Genomic DNA, 14174 nt, shown 5'->3' with positions numbered 1-14174 from the left:
TGGATGATAATTCTGCTGTTTTCACATAATTGTTTTGTTTCTGTGTTTCTTACACATGTAAGGGCTGTTTTTGTTATGATTATTTTTGGTGTTGCATTTACCTAAATAATGAGCTTTTTTTGTTACAGCCCAAAAAGACAAGCAAAAGGAAAATTGTTTGATAGTTAATTTGCATTCCTGAAAACATTGGACAATCGTTTAAAAAGAAAAAAAGAAAGAGAAGTTAATGCCTTGTGTGTTGAACATTCAGTGCAGACCAAATTCTCAAAGAGTCAATCAAATATTTATTTATTCATTCATTTATTTATTTATTACATCCACCAGCGAGGTTATATTTGCAGCACAAGTCAATGTTATTTTAATCTTGCAATTGTTTACCTAAACGGAGCGGCCTTTGAGATCTCTCTGTAGTTTATTTTATCTTTTTTGTTACACAGTGTAGTCCTGTATCAGCTGTGATCATACGATCAGGTCAAACTAAGGTAATGCTCTAATTTCTCATCACAGTTCAGTTTTATGTGGAGCTGCAGTTCAACATCACCATCTTGTGGATGAGAAGGTTCGGTCATTGACTGCAGGACATGCTGTGTGTAAAAAGACTTTTGGAGCAAATGAATCAGCATTTATTAAAAAAATACCAAACCACACACACTTTTATTTTAAGTGGAGCCAAATATGTAGAAGTTTAAATGTTGCTGTCCAAGAGTGAAGCTTTTTTTGGAAATTATTTTCTTTCCACCAATATTTTATGAGCCTTTGACCCAATAATCTGCTGGACAAATGACAACCAGCCCAGTTTCCTTACAGTTTGTGTAAAATGCATTTACAATACCATACATACACTGCTGGCAATTGGCAAGAAAATTGAAATGGTTCCAGCTACAGTAGCTGTATTTGAGATAAGTTGCTGTCCTGCTCTTTGACAGACCTTCATCTTTGACCACTGCTAGACTTGATAAGAAACTACTCAGCTGAGGTTCAAGGGTGAATGGCCTTTTCTCAGTCATGGCATCCACTCTGTGAAAAATAATCCACCAACATTTTTACAAGTGAATTGATATTCTTTTTATGATGTAATATCTAGATTTTGATCTTTTTGATTCTCTGCTTTTATTGTTGTAATCAACCCTCATTTATAATCTGATGACCAGGTCTGCTTTGTTCTCTTTTTATTATGTATCCTCTTAAAGGCACCCATATTTTAAAAGTTGCTACATAAATGCAGTGAATTGTAAATAATAATAATAATTAATACATCTCCTGTCACCGTCAGACACAACAACTCAGTCAGTGGAAAGATCATTCTTGCACATTTTATTTTGTTTAATTACATGTTACATTTTATGTCTATTTATACCCTCATTTACATGTATGTAAGTTCACACTTGATAAGTATGTGTGTGTGTTTTTTTAACTGTTTTTTAACAGTACATATACATTTACAGTGCTCTTTCCAGGCTGCTTTGCTCTGGTTGATTGCAGTCATTTCTGTAGGTGTATATAACAAGGTGATCATATATCATCATATAGAAAGATTTCTATAATTTCTATACAAGGGTTGATCAAGTACATCCTTAATTTTAAAGGAATACTTCACTGATTTGCATTCAACTTTGTATTACTAGAATAGGGGTAGTATATTTGAAAAAAAATTGTGCTTCCCAACCTCAGTTTCCCCTGAGTTGAGAAATATCTTCATTCTTTTCTTAGCTACGTGCGAACCAGTGACACTTGGTCCTGTTAGCGTAACTGTTAGCAAAGATGGCGGACACTGTTTACATTCTGGGTAAAAAGTGCTGAATTAGCGTTGCAGATTGAAGCCTCGGACCAAGGCTTGGACCAAGTGTCACTGGTGGGCACGTAACAAAACAAAGAATGAAGATATTTCTCGACTCATTCAAAAATACTGGCCATATTCTAGTAACACAAAGCTAAATGCAAATCGGTGAAGTATTCCTTTAATATGGCCTAAGCCATATAATATTTGAACAGGCTTAATCTATTCCCTACAAGAGAAAAAAAAAGAAAGAAAAGAGAACAGACCAATTTCCTTTTGTACAGATTTATTTTGGAGCTGCATCACACTGCAAACAGCTGATTAATATTTCCAGTCTGATGCAACATACAGTAAAAGGTCCCACTATGATGTCACCAGCAAAACGAAATAAAAAGACAACCCCCCTCCCCCCAAAAAACAACCCTCAACCAAATATAAAGAATGTCTGATTTCTAGCAAACAGAGAGTGCCTACGATGTTACCGTTGCTTAGAGTCAAGATACAGTATTTACAGAACACAAGACTAAAATCAGATTACTATACAGCTCTTTGCTACATTTACATTCTCACACAGATAGCCATTATTTTCTGGATAAAAATAAATACACATCTGATTTCTATTCCACAACCTCTTATATGTCGTAATCCTATTAAAATAATTTTGTAATCATAAAAATCTAAAACATATATACATACATTTTATGCAGGTATGTTTTTTTTTCCATCATTACCACACACACACACACACATGCTGTTCTGCATTCTCTTACACTTGGACCACATTTGTTGTTGAACCACACATTTTGGTCTGTCTTCACATGCGTGTTTGTCTTACAGTGATGATGCATTTCTATAACGTTGTTTTTATTTTTTTCATTTCACCTTGTTTACTGGGTTTCCAATGAGCTCCGGGCACTGCTCTTCACCTTTAGCGATCCGGTCGCACTTTAGACACAGGTCGTAGTTGATCTTGTCACTTATGACGCTGTCCTGCTTGTACTGCGGGTGATTGGCAACAAATTCCCTCATCCACTTGGCCATAGTCATCAGTTCGCCTGTTTCAAATAAGCAAAAGTGAGATGTGATCAGACGTGAGAGGATGCAAATCTCGGTCATGGCTTAAACGTCAAGTCTGGGATTCCACTGAGCGCGTATTGCGGCACGTTGCATTTGCAATGCTCGATCCGTCAACACCCACCGGATGTGCTCAAAGCTCCGTCTGCTGTGGAACGCTAGAGCTGCACGAGAGACTTCAGAGGTTTCACTGACCACACTGGATTTGCAAGAGTGTTGCTGATGTACAGTGCTCTCTTGATTCAACAAGTCTGGGTGTGGCTAGTGAAACTGCACTCCAAAAAATGTGATTAACCACAGTTACGTCACATAGAGCCAAATAAATAATATAATCGCTTAATCTGAAATCTGAAAACATTTAAGTGTGACAAACATGCAAAAAAATAATAAATCAGGAAGCGCGCAAATACTTTTTCACAGCAATGTAGTTAAGTGAAATACCAAATGGTGTCAACACGGGGGGCTTTTATTTTGAAAATAACACTTTAATGTTGTATCAGTGATTGACTTTTCTGCTCATGCTAACTCTATTCTCTGTGTTAGAGACATACCGCTGGAGAAACGACACAAAAGTAGTTAGTGGAAGTTGTCGACTTACGTGGATGCAAATTCAACTTCGGATGCCGCAACAGAAACGCATAGGCGTTCAGTGGATTCCCCCATGGGGTGAGTGTTTGGTGAACATTTACCTGACGCCCGTTTCTTGATGAGCTTCAGATAATTCAAAATGGTGCACCTAGTGTCCACATCGACTTCCATATTTTCCAGATAGCTGTTAAGAATCGGGATGAGACCTTGAAAAACTCCCTCCTGGTGACAGACAACAAAAACACGTGTCATGGTTTGGATGAGAAACAAGAGGAGCAGTATCCACTCTGTGAGGCACAGCTGGGGTGTTGGCACACCTGCATCAACAGTCAGTATGTCTTAATATTATTGTGTTATTTTTCTGACTAAAGACAGACTTTTAGAATACATGTGGACACATTAGTTTGACAGATAATGTGGTTGGAATTTCATTTATTATCGCTTGTGTACATTCACCTGGACTCTAACTGGCCTTTTTAAGGCTCCATCAGCTTAAATAATTCAATGTTTTTGAGGTTAATGGGTGGTAGAAAGACTAAAGTTGTTAAAATAATGTGATGCAATAAACCAGAAAATGCCTAGTTCTGACAAGCTTCAAATGGGGCATAGCACCACCTGGCGGACACTTCAGAGAAGGACAGCAGTCAATTTAAATGGCACGACTTAACCAAGCATGGAAACGTACATACAGAGTCATTCAGCATCAGACGATAATCACCTTTCCGTTGATGATTGTGTCGATGTTCATCAGCGTGTATTCCTCATTAGCGCCGTCGGTCTCCGTGCCGTTCTGAGCAGCAGACGTACCATCGAGGCCTGGGTTGCAGCCTTTTGGTGGACATCACACTTGTGTCAGTTACTCAGGACTATTTGACACTCTTGTCACAAGCATCAGGCTGAAGTTGTACAGTGTTTTATAGCCTTTATGCTCACCTTTGAACATGTCCTTTCGGAAGTAAAACATGCCCTCGTTGACCGCGTTTCTCCTCTGTGCCATTTTCATATTCTCGTCAACCTGATGAAAACAAAATGTTTTCTGTTACAGAAATGTCAAAATCTCGGGGAGGCAAACTGCGCACGCAATGAGTAGCCTTTGTAACGTTAACTGCATGCTGCATCAATTCAATTTAATTTAATAAACATATATTATCTACAAAGTGAGGTGGAAACCTTTACAACATTATAGAGAGCAGAGAAACCCAAATATTCACACAATGAGCAAACAATCGGCCTCAGTGGAGAGAAAAAGAGACTCCCTTTTAACAGGAAGACATCTCTGACAACAGGCTCGGTGTGTGTACACCAGCAGAGCAAGAATGGGTGGGGGCAAGAAGAAATAACTATGTCAAACAGCTGGATGATCGTATTTTACAAGCAGTAGAATTCACTCCTGAAACCTGTTGTGCTTCTGCTTCTTTATGGCCTAAACTAAAAATAAACACACATCAGTCCCCGTGTGACACTACAATTTTAAAATTCTTTGGATGTGGATCTGCATTCACCTTTGACAAAGGGATGAGGAAATCCAGTTTATAGGATAAGATCACTCTGGTGAGCAGCACCACAAAGACCACGTATGCAGCATTTTCAAAGTCAGTAAGCTGTACCTGAAAGACAGAAAGGGAAAGAAGTTTTGATAGACTATGTCAGAAATATGATCCAAGAATCTAAATAATTCTAAATAATGCATATCACTGTATCCTCAGGTGTGTGTGTATACTGTGTGGGGATATATACATACGGGAAACTGGAAAAAAAACACACCACTGAGTGTCAATTTGCCTGTATGCAAAACACCTGAGGGATTTGAGTGAATGGTGATGGTGCAACTGGAAATTACCTCCATGGGTCGGAACTCAACTCTCCAGCCGATGTCAGAGTTTGGAGGTGGAGGTTTGAACCTCATCGTCTGCCAGTTGGTCGACTGGAGGTTCTTCAAAACATGATTGAGAGATGAGAGTTAAAAATGAAGCCCTGCAGAAATCAAGCTTGTAAAGTTGGATTTCTGACGAGACGCCTTAAGTCAGTTTCACTCTTGATGCATGTGAGGTGCGTGACAGCAGCAGCATCTGCGCTGATCTGCTGAATCGTGTCCAACTGTGTTGTTCACAGTGAGGCTGTGTTTTAGAGTTTGCCTTTGAAAACTGAAACGCTGAAACCGAAGAACGAACACACACACACACACAGTGTAAAACAGGCCTTAGAGAATACTGGAAACTTCACCTCAAAGTGATCAGACTCATTTTCATCATCCAAGTGTATTTTCTCGTTGAACACTGTGAGTGGGTCCCGGATGAAGAGGTGAGCGATGTGTTGAGCAAGTAGCTTATCGATTCCTGTAGAGATAAAACATTTAGTTTGTTACTGTAAAAAGCTTCAAGGAATTTTATTACAGTATACATTTCAACATGGAGACACAAATGTGGTTTCGGGACAATTCAGTCCCTCTACGCGTTCCGAGAGGACATTACCTGCGGCGAGCAGCTGCTCGTAGATCTCATTGTCTTTTGTCAATTCGATGTCATTGTACTTCTCCCCACAGGTGGATAAGTAGCTGTCAATAGAGTCGTATCGTGACTTGAAGATCCTGTATTTGTTGCTTTTCAGGGGCTGCAAGAGGGAAAAATCGTGTCAGACAATAGTTTAGTTACATTAAAGCAGCGGTCTGAAACCTTTAGTATGAAAAGAGCCGTCTTTGTCCCCTTTCCACCCAAATAAAATTCATCTGGAGCCGCAGAAACTATTTGACATTTCATTGCCGTTTTTACCTAAATCACTGTGGACCTAGTCCTATTGTTTGTGATAAGTTCATGAAATTAAAAGTAACCGACTTTGAAATACATAAAGCAATATTTGAATTTGATGTAGTGCATGCTTGAGAAAAAGTGCCTGGCACAAGTATGTGGATCCAAAGATGGATAGGACTCCAAATTTGTACATCTATATGTACACATTACTTCATTTAAGTGTTGAGAATGGTTTCCCATATTTCATTTATCACAGAGGGCCTGAAGAGCCACATGTGGCTCTAGAGCCGCAGGTTGCAGACCCCTGCGCTAAAGCAACAGATTCAGTGACCGCAGACGAAAAAACTCTTTCTGCACAGGATCTGCACTTTTTTTAATCCACTCACCTTCAGCCCGCGCTCCTCCTGTGTCCTGTCGTCCACCGAGGCAGAAATAACTCCCCAGCGACAATCAATATCTGACACATGGCCTCTGTAGAAGGGTGAGGCTGCACTCAATGCCATCTTTAAAACAAACAATAACAAACGTCATATACAGCGCAAACACACAGCCAGTACTGCCATACACCCCCACACACACACAGACAAAGCATCCATCTCATCCAAGATGAAAATCTGTCGCAAAAACTCATTTATGCAAGAAGTGACAGGGGACGTGACTGCGGAAACCAGGCTTAATTTAGAGCAATTGCTGAACTTCTTCCTCCTCCTTCTCTCTAATGAGCTGTAGTTGTGTTCCTGTTTAGGTTTTGATCATGTACTGATTAGCGGCAACTCGCAAAATATGTCAACAGCCACTCTATCACACTGAAAATCACATACTGTGAACTAGATTTTAGAACCCAAGCTTCTTTAAAAAAAAAAAAACAAAAAAACAAAACAAACAAACATGAAAACTTTACAAAATTTGACATAGTCCTGCTGGAAAAGAATAAAAAAAAGGAGAAATAAAGGACATGCTGTAATGTCTTCTCACCACAATGGGGCAGAAAGTTGCTAGTTGGTCATAAAGATATCTTGCCTCATCAATGCTGCAAGCCTGGAATGTTACCTGCAACAGCACAATAAAAGAGACTGAAGTGCATTTATACATCACCTATTGGAGATTGTTAAGTTGCAGTGACCCAAAAAACACTAAACAGTGCAGGTTACATCATCACGTCCAGACAAAAAAAAAACAAAACAACAAAAAGGACAGTTCAAGGAGACAAAGCCTCAAAGACGCCACATTGGTCCATTAGTTTATTCAGTACCTGCAGACAGCAGTTGCCCATGCCGAAGCCCATGGCGTCCATGTAGATGTGATCGGGTAAAGACGCCCTTGCTGCTTCACCATCATCCTCGGGAAACTCCTCCACAAATGGAGATGGAGTGCACTTGTCTTTGAAGACTTGACAAAAGAAAACAGGGAATGGCATCTTATTCATTCCACACAGTCCAGGAGGCAAATTAAATGCCAGAATGAATGCAGATCAGAGCATGCAAACTGTACACACTAATGCCTGTCCTCATATTCAACAATTAATTAAAAGGGGGAATCACAAATCAAATGCTAAATTGATTATCTTAAGACACAAATGCTGTTTGGAAAATGGAGCATTTCTAAAAGCAAACTGACAGAATGGAACTGTTTTAGAAAATGTGTAACTTTCAGTCGTCGCCTTCCCCGAGTACATGTGATCCCCCCCTCCCGTAAAGACATTGATTGGCAAAGTGACAAAACGTATTTTAAGTAATTTCACCCCAAACTTACTTGGAACATTTATAACAACTTTCTCTCCTCTTCTGTGTCGTATGTTTCTGGTAAGGGTGCTGTAAAAAAAAAAAGCAGTAGATTTTGTACTTTCTTCTTGATTTGTGAGGGAAAGCATGCGTGCACACTGTTGTGAAGACGTACCTAAACCTCGGGTGTCTGTTGATGGCTTCGTCTGGGAAGAACAGTGACTTTGACGCTCCCTTCTCAACGGGACTTGGTTTGTACTCTGGTTTGGTAAAACCTGGACAACCTAACCTACACAAAAGGACCAGCAAAGCAGATTCAGGTTTCCATAAACTTTGAGGACATTTTAATTTATCATATTCTTCTTCTTCTTATTATTATACTATTTAACGTTTGTGGCATATCTAGACTGAACTTAACATACATGTACAATTGAAAGCTCAATAACTGCCACCATCTTTATCACACCATACTAGAGCACCCTGTTCTAGTAAAATTCAAGTATTAAAGTCTTAAAACAAGATTGCTGCTACAAACACTAAGCCTTTGTATGCAAAACAACCTAGCAATTATGCTGACTCGGCTTGAGCTGATCAGATCGTTGGTCAACAATTAAAGTGAATGCCTCATTAATCAGCACAAGTGACAAGTGAATTTTAAATGCTTATTGTTGTTACACTGTCGTCAACCCACACTGGTACAGTGATCCACAGGGATTGATAGATAATTGTGTGTTTTACGACTGCAAAACTGTTTCCAGGGCACAAGGGAAGCCCAATTTTTATTCATGAAAGTGTATTTTTGAAAACCTTCATATGTATACTGCATGTCACAAAATCCAAGTCATTTTACGATAAAAGCTATGCAAGTACCTTGGAAATGAGGTGATGGTGCAGAGGCTTTCATTCTGGTTGAGGACAGATGAGGCCTCTCGTCGTCTCTTCCTCATGTTGCTCTCCACAGTGTTGAACTCTGACATAGTGCCGCCGTATGGCTGCCCTGGAGTTCCTTCAACCATATAGCTGCTATACTCTGGTCTCCAGAGTGTGGGGTGACTGCAGAAACATAAAAGAGTTTGTGAACACATTAAAGCCTTTTACGTCAAAAAGAAAAAAAGGCCATGGGAAAGGGTCTCGGTACCACAATAACCTCTCTGCTTAAGCAGACTGAGCACTCTCCCTCTTAACTGGATGTCAGCCGTGATATTGGCAGAACAAGCGCAAACTCAATGTACATGTGCTTGAGCGAGTGCTGTGTAATGTGTGTGAGAGACAGAGGGGCAGTAATGAGGTCGATATCAACTCTACTATTCCCACTGTTGATAAAATAAAAAACTGAAAACTGAGCATCACTGTATTCATTCAATTTAAAAAAAGTTATTTTATTGTCCCTGTGTGCATGTCTTAAACAAAACACACTTGTTTGTGTGCGACACAAAAGGCACAGAGAATTTTTAGAATGAGTGGTGCCTTTGAAAGTCAAATACAGGGAGCCAGCAGTATGCAGGCGATTAGTCAAATTCAGTCGTTTTGTTTGCCTGGGAGGAAGATCAAACCCACCTCTACTCTTCTCTTCTCAAATATTCTACTCCATTCTACTGACGCAGCCATGACCTCAGAGTAGGTAGTGGTTTTATTGAATCAGTTTTATTTAAGATGTGTTTAAAGTAGGGGTGCCACAAAAGAATTCTGCAAACCACCAATCGATCATAAAAAATGCCTTGGGCTGACACGTTTACGTTTTATTGGCAAATGAACACACTGGCACAGGTGTCTGGACACGCCTCACACACACTTGAATGCGCTGCTGCCTCGCTGTCTCTCAACCACTCATTCAGTGTACACACACACATAAAACATGGCCCTTAAAGGAGCCTCAGCACTCTTACAACCCAGGACTTGCAATAGCAGAGTGTATCGCTCAGGAGACCCTGACAACCTTCATTCACACCTCAACGCGGGTGAAAACAACAACAACCTGAAAGTGGGTCAGATGGTGACCGACCTGCATTGTTTAACTTATCAACTATCTAGAAAAGTATCCAGCCACATACCTGAATACCTTTTTCAACCAGTTATTCTCTAACTGCTGACAATAACTTGAATGAATAAGAACCTCAACAGACAGAAGCTAAGTTAACACATGTTAGAGTTTTTTGTATTTTTCTTACCTTTGCTCTAATTTGTGCCCTAAGTAAAAGTGTAACATTAATTTAGTTCTTAGTGTTAGAGAGGCTTTGCATAGTTACTATGATTGTGGAATAATAAGAGCCAACTACCAAAGTCATGGAGTTTTATTTGTCTAAGTAGCAGGGATGGGATGATGACACTTTTTTGTTTCGATACCGATATCAAAACCTCGAGTATCAACCGATACTGATATCAGTCCGATACAGTCATATTAGACCATTTATGAACTGTGAAGTTATCTCCAACTGTGTAACAAATATTGTTCTCCCAAAAAAGAGGAAATAAACTGCCCAAACATGACTCAGCTAAAATGCTTTGGCTGATTTTTATTTACATTTTTATTTACATTTTTAGTGTCTGTGCATAGTGAAGCATATAACATGACGCTATTTTGGATTGTATTGGATTTTACATTTATCTATTGAAGGTAAGTAGTAAAACCTTTATAAGACACAAAATTCTATGACTCAACTCATTAGTCTTAAAATAAAAAAACCAAGGTGGAAACAAAATGAAATTAATCTTTTATATGAGAACGTTTAGTTTTTTAAAGACATTCACACTGTGACAATAGAGGGGTTTACATACTTGGGGTTGATCATTTCACCCTGGTCTTGAAGCGTTTTCACCACATCTTCACCCTTCAGGACAAGTCGGACCTTCTCATCCTTGTCACACAGTTCCAGCAGCATGTACTCGACCTAAGAGCAAATGTAGTAGGTTAGTCTATAGTTCCAATCCCTCGACCTCAGATGAAAGCTGACATTTGTGACGCCGTCACATCGATTCCAATTCATCAGTCACGTTTCCTTGACTTTGACGCTGCCCACCCTGTAATCCTCTGTCTGAAAGGGGGATTACTCTATCACAACAGCATTCCACATTGTTCGAAATCAAAACACTTTGCACCAAGCTTTGGCGCTGTGATGTTTTATGGACTAGAATGGGGGGGAATGTAGAAAGGCAAACCTGCTTTGGGAGCTTTTGAAAACAAGAGAACATTTACTTAAGATGTTGCACAACAGTACTTTCTTTAAGGTCTAAAATGTATCCGGAGAAACGGTTTGTCTCGTCCTATAAAGCACGCCAGTGGTGGTGCTACATGTAAACAACAAAGTGACTTGGTTACACCATCAGGAATGGCATAGTATATACACTGATACTGTGCAGTAAGCTTAAAGTTTCATATGTGTTTTGGATGTTGAAACACTCATGTACTTAGGAGTGGGCAATATGGGCAACAATAATTAGTTGATATCCTCAAAATTTGATTTTGATCGTTTAACACATTAATTACTGCTTACAGATTATATCAATGGACAAAATGTTTCAGGAAAACAATTCTTTAAACTTTAGCATTCAAGTAAGAATTCTTATAATAAATATAATAAAAGACGTATAACTGAACTACAGTGTAGAAACATTGCACAACATCCAGATGCTCTGCTGTAAGATAAATTGTGCAGCAATTTAGCAAAAAAACTGGTGTCTCTATGTCCTGTCTCTAATAGCATAACCACACATTCTTTATTTTTTTGCAAATACTCAATGTCAGTTTGCATACCTTTAAAACAAATATCACAGCATATCTTGCCAAACTTTCGTTCTGTACAAGTTGAGACAGCTTTTTACAAGCTTCTCAGTCAATTTACGTGTGGACAAATATTTGGGAACTGGTTGTTCTTGGCATTTTTGTGTATAGCACATCTGTTCAGGATCAGAATTGGGATTGTTGGCCAACAATAAGTTTACAATGGTTGAGTTTAAATGGATGGTTCAGGTTTTTTAAAGTGGGAGTGTTTCATGTTTGATAGATGTGTGCTGATGCAGTGGGGCTTACATTCTCATTTTCAAAATCGATTCAGAAAATTTGCAGCCCTCCATTAATGCAAATACACAGAACAGGCACCTTTACAGAGCAAGTGAAGGCAGAAACAAAGAGGGGCCCTAAGTAAGTCTGTTGACTGAAACAAGGATTAAGTTGCCAGGTGGTGCCGTTGTGGAAACGGTGAGTCCATGCCGCCTAACAGAGTAGTGAAATCAATGAGGTGGATCATTTTGACTGCTTAGATTTGTGAAATGATTCTCTGTAAAAAAAGAAAGAAGTGTGTGTTGTTTTCTGCCATTAAGATATTTACTGGTTTTGAACATGTCAAAAAATGTTTTTATTTTATCGTTCAAGTACTTAGAAGATAACAGACATATTTAACAAGTTTACATTTTTTAAAAAAAAGCTTAACTTTTTATTTCAACATTATAGATAATAAGGATGGTTTTTCTTTGTACTTTTGTTACACATCGCCTGTTTTCCTAATATCGTGCAACCTCAATTATTATTTTTTGATTTGATTAACTATATCTTATTACACAATACAATAATCGCTACGCCGGGGAAAATATCGATATTTTAATTTTAACAAATTAAGGCACTCTAAAGTAAACAGTCCCTGCCACTTTTCACATGAAGGGAAACTTGTGGGTGAAAGTTACCTGGTGAAGAATAGGAAGTTCACAGCAGGATAATTGTGGAGAAAGCTACTTTAAGAGATGCTCCATAGACTTAATGCACTATGTTCTCTATGTTGTGAATAAATAGAGAAATCCTGCACTTATAACTTTGTTTTCTTCCGTAAGACAGATATTGCTATGCAATTGTCTGATACGCGATAATTGACCATGAATCGCGTATCGTGAGGTTCCCTGTGATTCCCACCTATATCTTATGTCGTCAACAAAGCAAGACCAAAACAGATTTTCACTCAGTTAAGTTTTATGTATCTGTCAGATTTCATGGCCGAACCATCCATTTTATTACCCACAACAGAGTGAAAACAAACAAACAAAAAGTTTCTTACCTCATCGCCCCATTTCAGCACATCTTTCTGACGATCCTTCACCTTGTTGTAGATGTTGAGGAACTGAATGATGCCGTGTTTTCTGATGTGGTCCGCATACTTCTTGCTTTCTTCCCAGTTCAGTGGAGAGCCCAGTGACAGCAGACCCATGGCACAGACCGGCAGAGAGGAGGAGGAGGAGGTGGTGGTGGTGGAGGAGGCTGTTACTTTTTCTGACCCCGCACGCCGACTATTAGCTAGCTAGCTGTGGTGTCGCGGGGGGCTAGAATGTAGGTCTCGAACCAAAGCAGGCAGCCTGGGTCCTCGGGGCTGCTGTCGGTGAGATAAGGGCAAGGATTCAGAGCCCGAGCGTGGCTGCTGGAGCGGCGGTGCCCTGACAGTTACCTCAGCTGAGCAGCCACAAGAAGCAGGCCCCGGCTCATAACAAGCTAATAACCGGTTAGCTAAGTTAAGTGAGTCCACCCGTGGGCTGGTGAGAAGAAGAGAAGACAAAAAAACTTAGTGCGTGGAGGCTTCAGCCACGTGAACAACTGCGGACTGTTGTTGTAAAAGTGCAGCTCTGCGGTATCTTGACAGTGACGCGGACAGTTGATGCTCGCTCACTCACTCATTCGCATGCTCGTTGTTGGATGCTTGGGATGACTTAAATGTACGTAGGCCACGCCCTCCTCCTGGCTCCGTACACGTGACGGGGTGCGTAGTGACATCATCGTGACTCAGCATTCTTCCCTGCTCGGGCCCTCCCACCACTGATCTGGAGGCATTGAGTGCTAACAGCACGAAGGAAGTTTAAATAAAACAAATAACACCTGAAATTTACCACTGTAGTATAAGTGCACTTGCACTAAAAATATACTTACATGTACAGTGTATAACATCCATCAATTTGAAGGTTTATTGGCAAAAATTGAGTAAACTTAAGGTAAGTCAAATAAAATGTGTAGATACTTTTTTTAATTCAGGTCATAAATGTCAGTATCATTCAGTATCAGTAGTAACTGGACTTGAGAAATTTGAGAAATGTTCTCTTTTAATTGCGGCAATTTTATTTAATTCATGGCAAGATTATTTTCCATGTGATGTTGAAGGGGTCTTAGCTCCCTCAATTGTATTTTTCTGTTGCTTCCTCTTTTTACATTTTATGCCTCTGTAAATATTGTAAACAAAATTGCTGGTGGATATACATGTGTTGTCCCATTGAATCAGAGTGGAGGAATTTAAAACA

At 39.5% G+C, this 14174-nt stretch overlaps 1 protein-coding gene across 1 annotated transcript; it reads right to left on the bottom strand.

The window, feature by feature from the left end:
- Nucleotides 1-2046: 2046 nt before the first annotated feature.
- Nucleotides 2047-13598, bottom strand: gclc (glutamate-cysteine ligase, catalytic subunit). Its single transcript, XM_044046449.1, has 16 exons — nt 12950-13598; nt 10683-10795; nt 8778-8960; nt 8083-8196; nt 7939-7997; nt 7439-7575; nt 7162-7236; nt 6573-6689; nt 5911-6049; nt 5663-5775; nt 5280-5372; nt 4942-5046; nt 4373-4454; nt 4158-4267; nt 3541-3661; nt 2047-2832 (listed from the first exon to the last, which is right to left on the bottom strand). The coding sequence occupies exons 1-16, from the start codon at nt 13097-13099 to the stop codon at nt 2651-2653; spliced, it is 1893 nt and encodes a 630-aa protein (XP_043902384.1). The 5' UTR covers nt 13100-13598; the 3' UTR covers nt 2047-2650.
- Between the last annotated feature and the right edge of the window lie 576 nt (nt 13599-14174).

The sequence above is a fragment of the Solea senegalensis genome, linkage group LG15 (genome assembly GCF_019176455.1).
Source record: "Solea senegalensis isolate Sse05_10M linkage group LG15, IFAPA_SoseM_1, whole genome shotgun sequence".
Taxonomy (NCBI): Eukaryota; Metazoa; Chordata; class Actinopteri; order Pleuronectiformes; family Soleidae; genus Solea; species Solea senegalensis.
The sequence above is the reverse complement of the archived record's forward strand: the minus strand, read 5'-3'. Positions and strand labels throughout refer to the sequence as shown.